Source organism: Centroberyx affinis, unplaced genomic scaffold, assembly GCF_046629955.1.
Source record: "Centroberyx affinis isolate AG114_WGS23_722 - 3 ecotype Tasmania unplaced genomic scaffold, CSIRO-AGI_Caff_v1 ptg001842l_1, whole genome shotgun sequence".
NCBI lineage: Eukaryota > Metazoa > Chordata > Actinopteri > Beryciformes > Berycidae > Centroberyx > Centroberyx affinis.
Window position 1 is genome coordinate 207,986 of NW_027280221.1, and position 16,631 is coordinate 224,616.

At 42.5% G+C, this 16,631-nt stretch overlaps 1 protein-coding gene and 2 pseudogenes across 2 annotated transcripts; 1 reads left to right on the plus strand and 2 right to left on the minus strand.

The window, feature by feature from the left end:
- Positions 1-8,070: 8,070 nt before the first annotated feature.
- Positions 8,071-9,142, minus strand: LOC139652669 (methionine-R-sulfoxide reductase B1-A-like; annotated as a pseudogene).
- An 808-nt stretch (positions 9,143-9,950) lies between these two features.
- Positions 9,951-12,734, minus strand: LOC139652668 (methionine-R-sulfoxide reductase B1-A-like). Of its 2 annotated transcripts, XM_071529825.1 has the most exons (4): positions 12,591-12,734; positions 11,684-11,826; positions 11,279-11,393; positions 9,951-10,470 (listed from the first exon to the last, which is right to left on the minus strand). In XM_071529825.1, the coding sequence occupies exons 1-4, from the start codon at positions 12,643-12,645 to the stop codon at positions 10,451-10,453; spliced, it is 333 nt and encodes a 110-aa protein (XP_071385926.1). In that variant the 5' UTR covers positions 12,646-12,734; the 3' UTR covers positions 9,951-10,450. The 2 variants fall into 2 exon arrangements, with proteins under 2 accessions (XP_071385926.1, XP_071385925.1); XM_071529824.1 differs by lacking the exon at positions 9,951-10,470 and having other exon boundaries at positions 10,504-11,393.
- LOC139652660 (zinc finger protein 596-like) lies at positions 12,644-16,186 on the plus strand (annotated as a pseudogene).
- Positions 16,187-16,631: the final 445 nt, after the last annotated feature.

Here is a 16,631-nt window from a genome sequence, read left to right on the forward strand (position 1 = left end):
TCACAGTAAACAAAAACACACACAGTCATCAGATGGGAGTTAACTGTCTATAATTACTGGTGTAAAACAGCAGTGTGTCTCTCAGCTGTCTGGAGTTCCCCACGCTTTAGGAATGCCAACCTCTCACATCGCCTGTGAGAAGCAAGAGCTTTGATAGCGAACTGTCATCCTGAAAGCCAGTCATGTCCACCGCCTCTCTCTTGAGTCAGGTCGACTAAAATGATCTCACCTGGCTGGTGGGTTCTGCAGGCCAGAGGCTGTGTGTCAAGCTGCTTCATGCTACAGAAACAGGAGATAGACTTCTACCCTATGGGGCCAGTCTGGATCTCACAGGAATGTGAATTGATGTGCTACTCAAAAACTATTAGCTAAGGTGCTGATGGTTGTTTTGGCCAAAGGGGACAGCAGTGTACCAAATATGTGACCCAACATGGAAAAAAACAGGCACAGTGGGAGATTGTTTTTTTTGTTTTTCATAGATGATTGATCTTAAAATGGTATATTACACATTAGAGGTCAATGAATTATTGTGTCAATTATTTGAATCAAAAAGTGCATTTTGATCACTTTTTTCTGATGTAAAATGTGTCTCCTGTTAAATGAGCCCGGATTCCGGCATGAAAAACATGGTGTTTGTGACCAAACACCATGTTTCATCCTTTGGTTTGGTTGTTCTGGAAATCTATTTAGACCCAAGCAAGAGCAACGAGGATCGAGTGAATGAGGTTGTTGCTGTTATGAGACAAGGAGATCATTCGGATCAAGGTTTCCTTTACAGATCTACGCAGGTTCATGATTTTGAGCTGAGGTCGCCGCATAGCTGGCTATCTATTCCCTCTCTTTCTTTAAAACATCCACCACCACCACCACACCCACACCCTGTCTTTGTAGAAAAGCTGATAATCATATGGGGCTGACTGTGACCCTCATTCCTGTGGGAATGTGCTTGGAGTCTTTGACCTCATCTTCTTTTTTAACCCCTCTCCCAACACGCACACACACACACGCACACACACACACACACACACACACACACACACACACACACACAAATCTTCCTCTCCTCCCTGTGGCACTCATCTGGTCTCACTTTAGGTTTTGAGGTCTGGGTTTTGGGGACACAATAGAGCGTAGGGACTTAATAGCAGCAGGAAGCGTTTTCTGTGAACTTCCCCAAATCATTTCAAAATGAATTCAGAGTCTGTTATGAACAAGCAATCATTCAATTCCTACAGTATTTGTTACAGATTTGCAATGGGAGAAACTGTGGCAAAGTGAATATCCATTCTCCTATGAAGATATCTAGTTTGAATATGGATGATAAGACAAAATGCATTCTCAGCTGTCACTGTGTCTTAGTATTGGCATAGCAGAGTATTCTCCACACATGGCCAGGACATTGACAAATCAATAGGGAGAGGCTGAGGAATAGAGAGAAACAATTACTGTACAGTGACTGACATGGGGGATTAGAGGGTATTTGCTTTTCTGGCACTAAAGTAAAAGAATAAAAGTGCAAAGTGCAAATGTGGAGAAGTAAACCTTGCCTGGGCCAAATGCTGACACTGAAGGGATATTAATCATGAATTCAAGGATTATTTTTTATATATAAAAGAGTCCGATGAATGATAAATTGGGGTTATAGAAAGATTGTTGGCTCTGTTATTGAATACTTTAGGGGTTTCTGTAAAAAGGTCAAAATCTGTGTGTGTGTGTGTGTGTGTGTGTGTGTGTGTGTGTATGTGTGTGTTGCACAAGAGGAGCTGAGGGGCATAAAGCTGTAGAGGTGTGTGGAATTCCCCTCATTCAAAGAGAGGGATCCAGATGTGATCACACAAACACATGCGCAAGCATGTACATATAGTGCATGTGCACAAACACGCACGCAAACACACACGTGTCAAATGCTCTATTTAAATCTGGTAATTATTATTTTTAGGAGAGAAATATTGCAGAAGTTGAACGTGCTTTGGGGATATTTTAGGATAGAACGCATGTGCGCGCACACACAAATGGAAAACTATTCCATCAGATCATGTCCTCTCTATAGGCATTTCCCTCCTTCCTTAGTTGTTTATCTTCAGCAGAAAGGGCACAGGCTTCTCCTCCCGTTCCATCTATCACGTCATCTACTGAGAAAGACCAAAGTCCAAACACCTCTGTAACGTCTCATAATGCTGGGAGTGATGCAGATTATAGGTCACCGATGGGGTTATAATCACTGAGGAGAATAAAGGGCTCAGTATCCAGCTATAGCACCGATGATCCTTCTCTGCGCAGAAGTTAGCAATCAGCACTACCACCCTACCAACAGAGCAATTTTGACTATTAAGACCACCCATCTGGGGCCTATGGGGGGTCGCAGGGTTCACGAAAGTTCTATACAGACCATATGTATACATGTGTTGCACAAAACACACACACACACACACACACACACACACACACACATACACACAAGGGTGGAGGATCACATAATGAAAAAAAAGAAATATGCACAAACACGCTCGCACTGTGTCCCTCTCTTACACACACACACACACACACACAGTATGATCTGGATCTCATATGGAGCACACTGGGAACGCTAGCCCAAGATGAGAGAGGATGAGCAGCCGCAAATTGGAGGGAGCTGGGGTTAGGTGGGTGGGTGGGGGCGGGGGGGGCGGAGCTGTCTGTGGCACCATACCCAGGGAAAATACTGAGGTAATTACTCTCTTCTCCCCCAGTATGGTTCAGTTTATGTCGGCACAAGGATGTTTTCAGCATGCCGTAGACCTCTCGACGTCAAAGGGCCTCTGACATTTCTGGACACACACTGACACACAAACGCCGCATTTTCCACAGTCCATCACTGCTTCGACCATCTTTGAATCGACCCCCCCCCCCACTTTTCAATCATTCCGCTGAAATCCTAAACCTTGCTGATATTTCCATACTCCGAATGCTGGTGCGTTTGATAAATGTTTCCTGGCCTCTGGCGCGCTTTTATCTGTGGTTCTATGTGATCATTCTTACCAGCTTGACTCTCGCTGTATGTTGTACTGAAGAGAAGAGAAGAGAAGAGAAGAGAAGAGAAGAGAAGAGAAGAGAAGAGAAGAGAAGAGAAGAGAAGAGAAGAGAAGAGTTTTGGATAATGCATACACACACTGTACATATGCACATATGCAGACACACACAACAAGAGCTCCAAACTGATATGCAGCCTGTTTTTTTTCTCTTTATGGATTACTGTGCCCACCTCTGAGTTCTTTCAAACCCCCTATAGTCTACAATGAAGGAGGAGGATGAAAGCAGACATGTGGGCAAACAATCAGCCAGTCTTATTCTCCTGTTTTAAGCCTTCCCTCTTATCCCCCAGTCAATCCAGCATCCCCTAAAAAAAAAAGGGACACTTCTCCCTGATATGTGTGAGGCACCGTACAATACAAGTGTGTACTCCTCTGTCCTCTGTCCCTTTGAAGCTCTCAGGCCGCCCCGTGCTGCTGTCTCAGGGTCCTATCTCCATGAGACAGATGAGACCGCAGATAGCAAGTGATGTTTGCACATACATATACGTTCAAAACCCCCTCTGCTATTCAAGCTCAGTGTGCCAGAGAAACGGGAATGTGATCATTTGATAAAGCTGACAACAAAGCAGGAAAAGCCGCTGAAGATATATAGTTTCTTTGAAATTTTGGCACATTGTTTATTTTCACACCGGGAACCCTCATGCTTGGGATTTCGCATAGTGCTTTTCGGCTTCGCTGTACTAGTTTGCATTTTGCAAAACGATCCCTCGCATGTTGAAACTGTTGAATTTTTGGGGGGAATGATCAGACATATGGGGTTTCCCATTGTTTCTCCCTCAACGGACAACTCCCTTTGAGGGTTTTATTGTATTTTTATTACTCTTCATTCTACATTTAAAGTGTTTACTGCATGCATGGTCCATCAAAATATGCATTCAGTAAAGCACTGCATACCATCTGTTTATGTAGTCAGTAAACTACACATCATTTCATGTTCTGGTTCACTGCTGGGCCTTTCTGAGAGGAAGAGCAAAGTATTCTCGTTATTTTGGTTTTCATAAGCCCCGTCTTCTCAAACACATGCTGTCCTGACTGAACTAGAACAATACCCAACCTGGAGTTTCCTTCAGTTTCCAGCACTCTCCTTTGATCCGGAGGGGAAATCACATTCCAGTATCATGTATAAAAACCCTGTTTATCCTTTCATTCATTACACAGAGGGAGACAGATGTTTGGCTGGGCTGGGGAAAGCGCACATGTATGCCCTCTGAAACATGTGGAGGGCAGCCCCACCATGTATGGCGAGGTCCCACAATACCATGTGTATGGGGGGCAACTCACATACTGCAGATATTACCCCATGATGAAAGGATTTTTGTCTATTACTGTTACAGTCACGCATCCGGGAGTTTTATTCGTCGCATGCGCATGCAGTCACGTAACGTATCTGATCACAGCTTCTGTGGTGTGCAAAGCAGAGCCACTGAGTGATGGATGTTTTTAGGGGATAGTACCTTGATGAACGGGATGTTAATGTCATTGCTTCCGGACAAAGAAATCAACCCTTTTTCCGCATGGCTCAAAACAGAAGCAGGTGCAGTGCCCAGAAACATCCAACATCCAGCCGAGAGGCTCGTATCAGTTACAATTAAAACAAGATGTCATGTGAATGAGTCAGACATATGTTAAGTTGAGCAGCTAGGCTTGGCCGTTGGGGATGGGGGGTGGGGTGGGGTGGGGTGGAGTAGTAGTGGTTTAATGTAATTAAGGATCCCTCTTGCTTACCAGCAGGATGCGCCCCGGAGGTCAGCGGAAGAAAACAGCGGTTACAATCCGAGTCTGTCTCGCGATTCTGTTGCAGGATTACCACTTCCTCCTTCCTGTTTGCTTCCTCTTGGCCACACAGCTGTGTTCTGATGCCCTGCCCATGCCAGCTTGACAGACTGTTTTTCTTAGTTACTTAGGCTATGCTAATTACAGTCCTGTGTTTTGGACAATTTCCTTTTCCTCTCCATCTCTCTTTCCCATATCTGTTTCATCTTCGCCTTTCTTTTCCTCTCTATCTGTCCGTCGTTCAGTTGGTCCCTCTTCCCCTCTCGCTCCCCCCTCAACCCTCCCCCCTTCCTGACTTGATCCCTGAGGACTGTTTAGTCTGTGTGCCGGCTGTGTTTGGTGACACTACAGCGAATGCAAGGCAAAGACATCTGAGCAGTCATAAGGAACATATTATTCTTTCAATTAATGAGAGGCTTACAGTAAGGTCAGTGGCAACGGGCATTAGGCTTTGAGCAGAGGAGGACAAGCTAAACAGTTGTGATAATATCCAGATACAGACAAAATCATCATCACATCAAATAGTATGTGCTGTATTAAACTTTTTAACACAACACTTAATAAAAGCCAGCATTACAATACGACAGGAGCAGTATGTTTGCATTCCCTTTTCTTAATCCTCTACCTGACAATGAACCTTTCAACTCTCCCTCTGATCTTCCAGCCTTTGAAATGAACAGCTCCACACCTGCTCCTCCCAGAGGTTTAAGCACCACTAGAGCACTTGAACGTACCCCCAGATCCCTGCTTTGTTTAGGATTCCAGCACTCCTGGCAGTGGAGGCGGCCTTTAGACACACATCTGATGCTCAGCACTACGTGGCAGAGACACACTAGTCAGAGTTATTTACTGTTCTCTAAAGATGATTTAAGGAATGAAAAATATGATGCACACATTTCTTGTTTTCATTGTTTGTGATGTATGCAGATCTGGTAGCTGAGTGTCGGAGGAATGGGTGGAAGGCCCGCTGTGAGCCAGTTGAAGTGGGCTGCAGGGGCTTCGCAGGCCAGTCCCTACACCGGGTCCTGGGACTCTTGAGGATTTGTGGGCTGCAAAGAAGAAGAGCCATCAGGAACATCTTGGAAGCCGCTGAAAAGGCTTCCCGTTGGCTCTGGTTGAAGAGGGGTGACACGTGGCGTAATGTGCTACCTGGACACAAGTCGGGGCTTGATTACCCCCGGCTGGGTCACCTGGGTGAGGGTGTCTGATGTTAAGACCCGAAATACCCGATGACCCCGGGTTCATCACTGACGATGTGTCCAGGTTGCACCACAAGGTGTATTAAAGAACTAAGTGATAAAAGCATTTTTTTTCTTGTGAAATAACAAACATTCGCAGCTTCTAGGCCTCCTCCAATGATTAATCAAGCAAATTAGCTTGAAAAAGGAATATAAAAATTATTTGTTGTGTTGTTTGTTGGCCACAAGCCAAACTGGCTGATAGCTTCTGCTCTAAATATATGGGCTGCTGATAGAGGGATATTCTGTTCAATTCACTCTATTCAATCTGTTCACAGTAATAAGATGTATACAGATGAATGATATAGGTAAAATCAAGCCTTTATTCAGAAGTGACAATTCTGTGTATATATTCATTGCACATTTTTGCAGAAAGAACCAACCATGCACACACAGTAAGGCATTAGGTGAGTTATTACTGTAGTTCATATCAAGTTTTTGTAGGGAAGACAGCACCATCAACTGATGAAATCTTGCCATTACACTTTAATGGGAGAATCAAGAATCATACTGGACCAAGTTCAAATTCAAGTTTTAGTTTTTATTCTTTTCTGCAACAAACCTCTGTCTGGTCACCTGCTGGTCACATCTACAGTCATGATGTCCAAAAAAGTCAATAAGTGTTCAGAAAGCCACAGCAACATTTATTTCAGTGATCTCAATACAATGTCATGAACAACTGCAATGACTTGGAACTCAACTTTTCTGTCCCGACTGTTCAGCCCATCAGAGTTCTGAGCGTCCCAGTCTGGCCATCATCCTAATACCAGAAGAATTGGGCCACATCAGTTCCCAAATGTATAGATGGTACTTTTACATTTTACTGTCTCATTGGCTCTAAAAAAAACAATGATCCATTTCCATTGTCCTTCTTTATTGGAAGTACTTATATATTGAGTAAATCCCGTTCTTGTGTTTATTTCTTGCAAATCAGATAGACACAGCTTGCCCTTTTGGGATATTGTGTGGAAGATAAAATAGCCTATTTAACAGGTAGCTGTTAGTGTCTTGATGTATCTTAAGAGCTGGTTTAATTTGCATAATTTGTTAGGCATATGGGAGGTGATGAGTTGGTGTCAAAGCCCAGGAGGTTTGCCTCCAAGATGTTTATATGAACATATTATTGTAGCAAAACAAATACGAACATGCATGTTGGTATTTACACTCACAGAAAATATTCACACACCTGTGTCCTAAATTTGAATTCTCAGAAGAGATTTACAAATGTGGAAGTAAATATTTGAATGACTGGAATAAAAGCTGCAAACGTGCAATATGATATTTGCTCAACAAGCACAAGAACAAGTACAACTCTGTGATTACAACTTCTCTAATCTGCTTCCGAATCTGATTCTGACTTGCATCACAAATGGTGAATCTGCTGTTCTTACTGTTGCTATAAGTGTTGCAGGACATTTGTTGTAAAAGTGATTTGTAGAACTGTTGCCTCAAGACACTGCAAGGAGATATCTGGGGCGGGGAGGTTGACAGACCTACCGCGATTGCATGACCAATTAGAAGAGCCTTTTAAAGCAAGTTTTTCCTGTTTGTTCCTGGCAATCTAAAAATATACAGTTTTCATCATAGAAACCTCAATTTTGTAAAGTTATCCTCCTTATACTGCTTAGTCTTTAGCACAAGACAGGAAATTTGCATTGAATCCTCCAAGCAATGTGGCTGATGTAAAACTAAGAAAGGTAGAACAATCTCACCGTTGAGATTCACTATTCTAGTGAGACTTTAACCCATAACAGTTAAACATTTCACCCTCATTGCCTAGACATCAATGTGTTATCCATTGAACTACAGAGCCACATTAGGACAACTGTGTATAAGAGCCAGGCAGGGAAGAACAATGTAGAAGTACCGCCTATACAGTAAGTATAAAAATTGATGTGGCTGAATTTGTCTAACTTGTTTGTTGTGTATTTGTATGTGTTGGCTAACACTGTGGTCACTGCATAAGAAAGCTGTACACATTCCTCTGTTCTTGCTGTCCAGTGAGGCCATCGTCCATCAGAGCCCTGGAGGTCCCAGGTTGGGCTTTGTCCCAGAACACTTCATCCACTGTCCGCACCTTCAGCAGCACAGAGAACTTTCTACAGCTCTACTGGCACTTCCCTCCCACAGCTCACCTTACTGTCCATCAACCTTATCTGTGGAGAGGGGAGGGGCCAAAAGGTGGGGTTAGGGATAAAGGTATAGGCTATCAGTACATCAGTGTGCTGTGTGTTTGAAGGAAAGAAACTGATGAATTTTCCATTGATGGCCCACCTTTAGGGATGAACGTCAGTGAGCTGCTGAATATTCAGAAGCGCGACAGCCCTTCTCTTGGTCCGTCGTACAAGAACTCATGGCCCAATCCATTGCCACACTTCCCACAACAAACCTGGGATCACACCAAAAATCCAGAGTGCTCAAATCAACATTTTATTCCTAGATCACATGATTAATACCAGGTAGAGCGCTTGAGTCAATCCCATTTAGACTTTCGACCGGATCCGACTGAGAGAAAGATGAATTTAGTTTTTAGATGTTTAGAGCTTCACATGTTTTGGGGAAACCCAGCTTGGGTTGTATAGGTTTATTATATTATAGTAAACAACAGGCAGTTCTGCAGAGGTAACCCACCTTTATGGGTCCCCATGCCTCTGGGTGTTTGGACACACTGTCCTTTTGGAGAGTCTCTGAGAAGGCTGGCCAAGGAGAAGAGTGCTCGAACTTTGATGTGCTGGAAAACAGCTTATGTCCACACTCAGAACACACATATATACCTGACGGAGGAAAGAGTATTATGGACAACTAAGAATCATATACCTTCATTTTCACTGCGGTGGGACTTCCACTCTTTGGAAAGTAGTTAAACAACAGGCAGGAAGATGTGTGTTCCTTATTTTTTTTAGGTGCGTTTGACATGCAACTTCACACTCACCAGGTTGGAAGTGGCTCTTATATTCCTCCCCACCAGAGAAAGAGCAATATGACATTTCATCCATGTCAAATAACTCTATGTGTCTGAAATCAAAAGTAGTTTCTCTGTAGTTTGAAGCGTTTGTTTACAGAGAGGCACCCGGCTTAAGCTGGAATGAACTTGCACTTCCAGATCAAGTGACACTGTCCTGCTTGTGTAATGCCTGGTCTCATTTCTGACACATGGTGGCAGTACTTGCATCACTGAGCAGTGATGTGGATTAAAATGCTTGACAATCAAGTTTACCATTCACTGACAAATTTACTTTTTGAATGGTAAATTATTTAAAAGAAGCTGAACAGTATGACAGGCTGAACATGTCTGATAAAACTACATGCATCAGTCACTGAACCAATACTCAAGAACTATAAGAAAAAAAGTAGAGTGCTATTCATAGAAAATTATATTTGTTGCTGTTGTTTGCATATCAGATATTGGTAACACTGTTGTCAATAATATTGGATTTTAAAAAAGTTATGTTTGTGATATTTCATTTTCTGTATCTGACAATCCAAAGCCATTATCACTGAAGTAGAGCACGAACCATAAGGCTCAGTCCTTCCCACAGCGACCTGGGTTCGAATCTGGCCCGTGGTTATTTCCTGCATGTCCTCCCCTGTCTCTCTCCCATACCTTCCTGTCTCTCTCTAACGCTGTCTCTATCAATAAAAAAATCTCTAGCAATAAAAAAATAAATCTTAAAAAAGTTTGACGCTTTGTGGCACATGTCCAGATCAAGTGACGCCACCTCTCCATAACTTGTCTAATGTCTGGTCACATTTCTGACACAGCGGCATCCAATTCATAAGCAAGACATGGATTAAAACGCTTGACAGTTCAACAAGATATTTGATAAAACTACATCAACCATTATTCAAAATATATAAAGCATTGTATTATTCTAATTGAAAATATATTTATTGGAGTTTTTTTGCATATCAGACATTGTGAACCATTTACATAAAGCTTCATAACAGTGATGTCAATATCATTAGCAATATTGATTTTTAAAAAACTATTATATTCAGTCAAATTTCATTTGCTGCATCCAGCACACCAAACGATGCAGGTATAGGCCGTTGTCATTAAAATGGATCACAACATTGACCTGAGTAGTCTGTGTCTCTCCCACATGAGACGACGTCTATATAAACGTTGTGTGTAATCAACAAGGTTAACTTGGTCACTGTGCAAATCTGTTAGCTATCACTGTGCTTATTGCATAAGAAAGCTGTTCAGAGTCCTCTGTTCTTGCTGTGCAGTGAGGCCATCGTCCATCAGAGCCCTGGAGGTCCCAGGTTGGGCTTTGTCCCAGAACACTTCATCCACTGTCCGCACCTTCAGTAGCACAGAGAACTGCCTACAGCTCTACTGGCACTTCCCTCCCACAGCTCACCTTACTGTCCATCAACCTTATCTGTAGAGAGGGGAGAGGAAGCAAGATGGAGGACGGGATTATGTCAAGAGGAGTGGAGCCGTTAACCATCTTGAGCGCAATGTTGACCAATTGTAGGCAGTTCTAGATTCTAGATTCCTACAGTTAAGGCATCAAAACTGACTTGGTCTTGCCTGACACCACTCACTAAACCATTGCTAAAATCAGTCCAGTCAGGCATGTTTTCAGCATCTGAACTGACACCGCTCCTGGAATGCTTCCACTCGGCAGGTTTGCCTCATTTGAATGGGAGGAGCTGATATTGTCTGTTTGCCAGTCAGGGTTCAGTATTATAACTGTTCTGCCTGTGAGGACTGAAGGGGACGGTGTATTTACTTACAACAAATTCAAACTTGCCCAAAGCATAAACACAGTCGCTCAGTTGACACATCGCTGCAAACAAGTGTGTGTAAGTGTATATTCACTGTTACATATTTTTTGTTTTATTTACATTCCATGCTAGTGGGGGCGCATGAAGATTTAAGAGGTAACTGTAAACTAGGGAAACTGGAAATAGTGGTGACAAAAACTCAGAACAACAATAGCTGCAGTAAAAGACTGATGTGTCCCATACTATATTTGAAAACAAAATAATGAAAACAGTATAATATGACTTTTGAAGAGGGAAAAATACCTCTGTATCTGACTGATATGCTGTAATGAAAAGTGGTATTAGTGATGAGAAACTAATATCACTGAATTCCTAGGTCCATACAACAAAAAATATAAACCCCACAGAGCTGTAACATTTGTTGCAACCAAATATCTTGACATAATCTGCCTGTTGTACCTTTAGGGACGAACTTCAGTGAGCTGCTGAATATTCAGAAGCGAGAGAGTCCTTTGGCTGGTCCATCATTCACAAACTCATGGCCCAGTCCATTTCCACACTTCCCACACCGCACCTGAACACATCACACGACCGAGTCAGCATTCAGCAACGTTTTCTATGGATTCAGTGTTCAGTACATTATATCAATCCTTCAGATGAAAAATCATATATGTTCTTTAAGGACTGTAAATTGGTAACAACTAGCTACATCTTAACTTACAGTAGGAGATGTAAACCCGCACAACCCACAAGATTTAAACAAGGATGAAATTGTATACTGGCTGAAAAAATGAAGATCAATTTATATTGCTCTTTCTCTGAGGGATTCAAGTGGACTACAAATCGATTTTACAGTGATGTCACCTTATAAGCCCCAGGTCTCTCCTCGTGTTTGGACACACTGTCCTCCAGGACGGTCTCTGTGAAGGCCGGCCAGGGAGACGAGTGCTCATACTTGGACCTGCTGGAGAACAGCTGGTGATCACACTTGGTACACACATAAAGCCCTGAGGAGGAGAGAACGTTGTACAGAACAAGACAATTATTCTGATACAGATCTTATGTTGTATGTCTCTACACCAAGCTTGTCACTGGGTTAGTACTTAGTAACCTGACAGTTTTTGCAGTAGCAAGATTTCTTTCAAGTCAAAACACACCCCCAAATATAATTAAAATGTTATTATCCTATTGTCATGGGAAGCTCAATCAGTATTTGTGAGCATTAACAACTCTTCCAACAGTGTTGACACAGAACATTTCCTCATATCTCACGCAAATCACCACAATCTCCCATTCTTTGCAAATGGAGCATCTGAAAAGTTGTTGCTTGGTGACACCCCAGACTTGGCTCTCTTGTTTTGGGATTTTAGAGAGTTTGTACAAACCAGACCAATATCACAGAAATAACGTGTAGCTTTTGTTAAAAGGTGTACTTTTGTTTTCAAGTGGAACTTTAACTTATCACCGGCTACATCCGGTTTTGTAACAGTCTTGTGTAATCAAAACGCAGGTTACAAAAGTTTCCCAGTTTAGAGGCAGAGGTTGGCGTGCTAGCTAACGCTGAGTATTCCCAGTGTTTAGTGTTTATATAAACGGATAATCTATTCCGACCTAAGGCTATCTGTAATTACCGAGGCAAATGTCGGTTGTTGTGCATTCAGCAAACTTAGCTCGCTAACACTACCTAGCTGTTAGCTACTTTAGCTAAAAGTCCATAAATAGCAACGTCATCGTTATGTAGCAACATTGGATACTGAACAAGAAGTCATACCTGGTTTGAAGTGGTCTTTAAAGACCTCTCCACCGAAGAAGGAGCAAAACGACATGACTCTGCTTTCACTGCAGTATTATTCCAGTTTCTCTCAACAGCTTCTGCCTGTAGTGCGCTCGTTCATGGGCTTCGACCGGGTCGGTCAGTGAGTGACGTAGCGGGTGCGCGGAGTTTGCTCTCTGAATAAATAAAGCGGGTCCTCCCATCGGCAGCCTCCCGACCCGCCCGCCGCAACAAAGAGCACAGGGCTGAAGACAAACACCCGGAGGGATGAGCACTCCACTGTACACTATAAGACCTGTCAGACCTATTAAACAGTAAACCCAAAACACTTATCAATAGGTTTGGCTTGTGATACCGTGTATTGTGGAGTGTTTATCCATAAACGGGCGCACCCTGCGCGAGGCAGTCAAGCTGCTGATTGAAGCTGAAGAGGACACGATTCATAGTAATCATTTGCTACTTTTCCGGGGTCTGGCTGCAGACCTCCGCTGTCAGGCCAGCTCCACGCTCAGGTCTCCTCTTCGTCAGTTATTTGCAGCCAGGGCCTTTTGGGGATTTTTAGATACAATATGCAATAGCCTACGTTTTCGGAGAATAAAACCATTGGACTTAAACTATTGTATAAGTTGAATGACTTACTTAGGCATGAATTCAGTTATAGCCTACTCTTGGTGAAGAGGCTTTGCCCTAGACTTTACAACCCACTCTGATTATTCCTCCTGAACCGCAACAGGTGATTGGTTTGGTATATCTCAATTCACAGAGTGCTGTGTTACCAAACCGCCCTCCCCAAATACATCAATGGATAGCAATTTATGGTTATTTGTCAACTTTGAACAGAGTGCAACACAGGTTCGTCACTTTTGAATAGTTCGATGTTGATACTCAACTATCAATTGAGAAAAAGTTCAGCAAAATGTCACTTGCCTATTTATTTGCTGCATCTCTACAGACTATGTAACCCTAACCTGACTTCAGCCTAACCCTAAACCGGACCACATATTTAAATCTAAACCCTAATCTGACCATATTCCTGACATTAACCCCAATCCTAAAATGAATCCTAAACCAGACGCTGAATGGCTGTAGATATCTACACTCCAGGCCAGTAGGTGGCGGTAATAGCCTACAGCTTTCAGTTGGATGTCAACCGCCTAAAAACTAAAGAAGAAGAAGAGGTGTCGCCAGCAGCTACATTCTCAACAGCTACCCGTCTATATTACCGATGAGTTTATCTTCAATTCCACATACGTGAAAATGCGTGTGCATGAATTCGTGTTTTTCAGTGGTTCAAACTTGATAATAAAATATTGAGCGTGAGAGTGAATATTTTTTGACAATAAACGCAAGGACAGAAGAACAAAAGGGATAAATAAAGACAACGACTTCCTGATAAAGTGGAACAATAGGGAGAAAGTGCTTAAGGACAGACTGTCATTGGGCACTTGGGCAGAGGTAATTCAGTGATACGTTTTGAAATAACCTGTATTTTGCTATTAGGCTATATGGAATGTGCTGCACAAGCACATTGATTTGGTTGGGCATTTATATATCTGTTTCAAACAGAAATCATGTGAAAGTGTTAGGCTATTTAGGCAAAGGCATTTGTGTAATATGCCAACCTTGTTAGGATAAATTCAAAATATTCCCACACTGGGGAACGGTAGCTCTTTCTTTTGGCTCCATCATGATACATAAATAAACGCAATCCAATCGTCATTCATCATTCAGTCAATCATTTTGGATATCTGAAATTAAAATTATGACTAGTAACAATTGGATTGTAGATATCTGCAATTGGAGTTTTTCCTAGTAAGAATTCTATTGCAGATATCCAGAATGTTCATTCTGGATCAAAAATGCAATTGTGGATATCTGAAATTGAAAGCCCAATACACATGAATGGCAAAAGTGATGTAATTTGTCCTAGGAAGAATGACGTTGTGGATATCTGAAATGACAATTGTGGATAGGAAGAATGTCATTGTGGATATCTGAAATGTTCTTTTTGACTAGGAAGAATTGAATTACAGATATCTGCAATTTGGGACTTTGCTACAGTATGAGTTCAGGTTCACGATACTACCTGCCGGCATTATTTCACTGTAGCCTGTGAACCTGTAGCTCGTTCCCTTTGCAGGAGATGGAACATTCCAACTAGCTAAAAGCCTGCTGGGTAGTGTAGTTCGGTAACTAATTTTGTCGTTCATGTAAATAATATTGAATGGATTTTTGTGAAATGAAGCCAAACGAGATATGTTGATGCTTCCATCACATCCAAGTAGCCACTTAGCTAGCTAACTTGCTAAAGAAAGACACATTATCAAGATTGTGTTTTCCATATGTATGCTTATGGATTATATTTAGGCAAAATGAAATAAAGAAATTAAACTGAGAATTTGCTCAGATGCTTGTCCCCAAAACACACAATGAAACGGCTACAAGTGACAACTTTTGATAGAGGAAATTGGTCGCGCTTGGTGTGCATGTGCAGTACATACAGTAACTGTGGCAGCTGACTCGCTGACATGTAATGGAAACAGGAGCCTGTTGGGTAACTTTTGCCTCCATCTCCTTTGTAGCTGCAGAGCCTCCACAGGCCAACAGCACTGTCATTGGAGAGGGGTGTGACCCAACTCTGCTGCAGGAGGACCCAGGACCCTCAACACCACTTGAGATGGGAGAAGAGTCGAACTTCAGTCTGAGGCTTGAGGTCCCAGGACCTTCTCAAACCAATGCCGATACAGAAAATAAATCTGCAGCTCAGAGTGAGAACAACGACAATGATGAGGATTGGGTGAAGAGCACAGGAGTACAGACAAGGTCGAAGAAACGGAAAGCAAAGGAAGTGCAAAGACAAAGTAAGCAGGTGGGACTTACAGTGTTGCCTTATGAAGACGCTTCTGCTAAAAGTCAAACAGACCGAAATGTTTGCCATTTGTGCAGCAAGGCCTTTAAGTACATAGGTTCTTTAAAGAAGCACATAAAAAAGCATAACAAGGCAGTTGACTGTTGTGTTTGTAGGATAACTTTCCAGTCTACAGAAGAGTTGATGTCATTTAAAATGTGCTCACAGCAAAACCCATTTTTGTGATGTTTGTGGCAAAACTTTCACCAAAATCCGTTTTCTCAGAAAGCACTCAAGAATACATGCAAGGTTAAACCCATTTACATGTCAAGACTGTGGCAAATCATTTACCCTAAGAAATCAACTCAATGTGCATATAAGGACTCACTCAGGAGAGAAACCGTATGACTGTGATATTTGTGGCAAGGCATTCAGCCAGAGCCAGAATCTTACAATTCATAAGAGAAGTCATACCGGGGAGAAACCATATCATTGTGATGTGTGTGGCAACTGCTTCACCTCTAGCAGTCACCTCAAAGCGCATATGAGATACCATTCAGGAGAAAAGTCCTACTCCTGTGATATTTGTGGTAAACATTTTAGCCGGAACGGACAAATGACAAGACATAGGAGAACACACACAGGAGAGCGGCCGTACGGCTGCCATGTTCGTGGCCAGCGATACAGATTTTCTGGAAATCTGAAGGTGCACCTGAAAAGCCACGAAAGGGAAACTACTTCATGACAACAATATTGTCAGACTGACCAGACAGGCTATGTCAGAGCTTGTGTATAAGATGGACAAGACATGACAACAGTGGCTACGCTTACATGCATGGAATAAGCCAGCTGTACTCCAGTTAAGGTCCTATTCAGGTTAAGCTATTTACATGAACCTTTGACACCCTGCAACTGAGTATCCCAGTTGCAATCAATAAGCCAATCAATCTCGGAACCCATCGTCTATCAGTCTGACGACGATTAGACTCTGGGGGCAATGGCCAATATTTCGGGGTTTCCAGGCCAAGACTTCCTCTTCCGTGCGCCAGTCATTGTTCACAGTCCGATTAGCAATTTGAGACAATTTGAAAGATTTGTTCCCTCTTTCATATGACCATTTCAGACCAATCAAGGGATGATGATGATGATCAGGCTGTTAAAGTTGCTGAGCAGTGGCAGCAGTGTAGAAG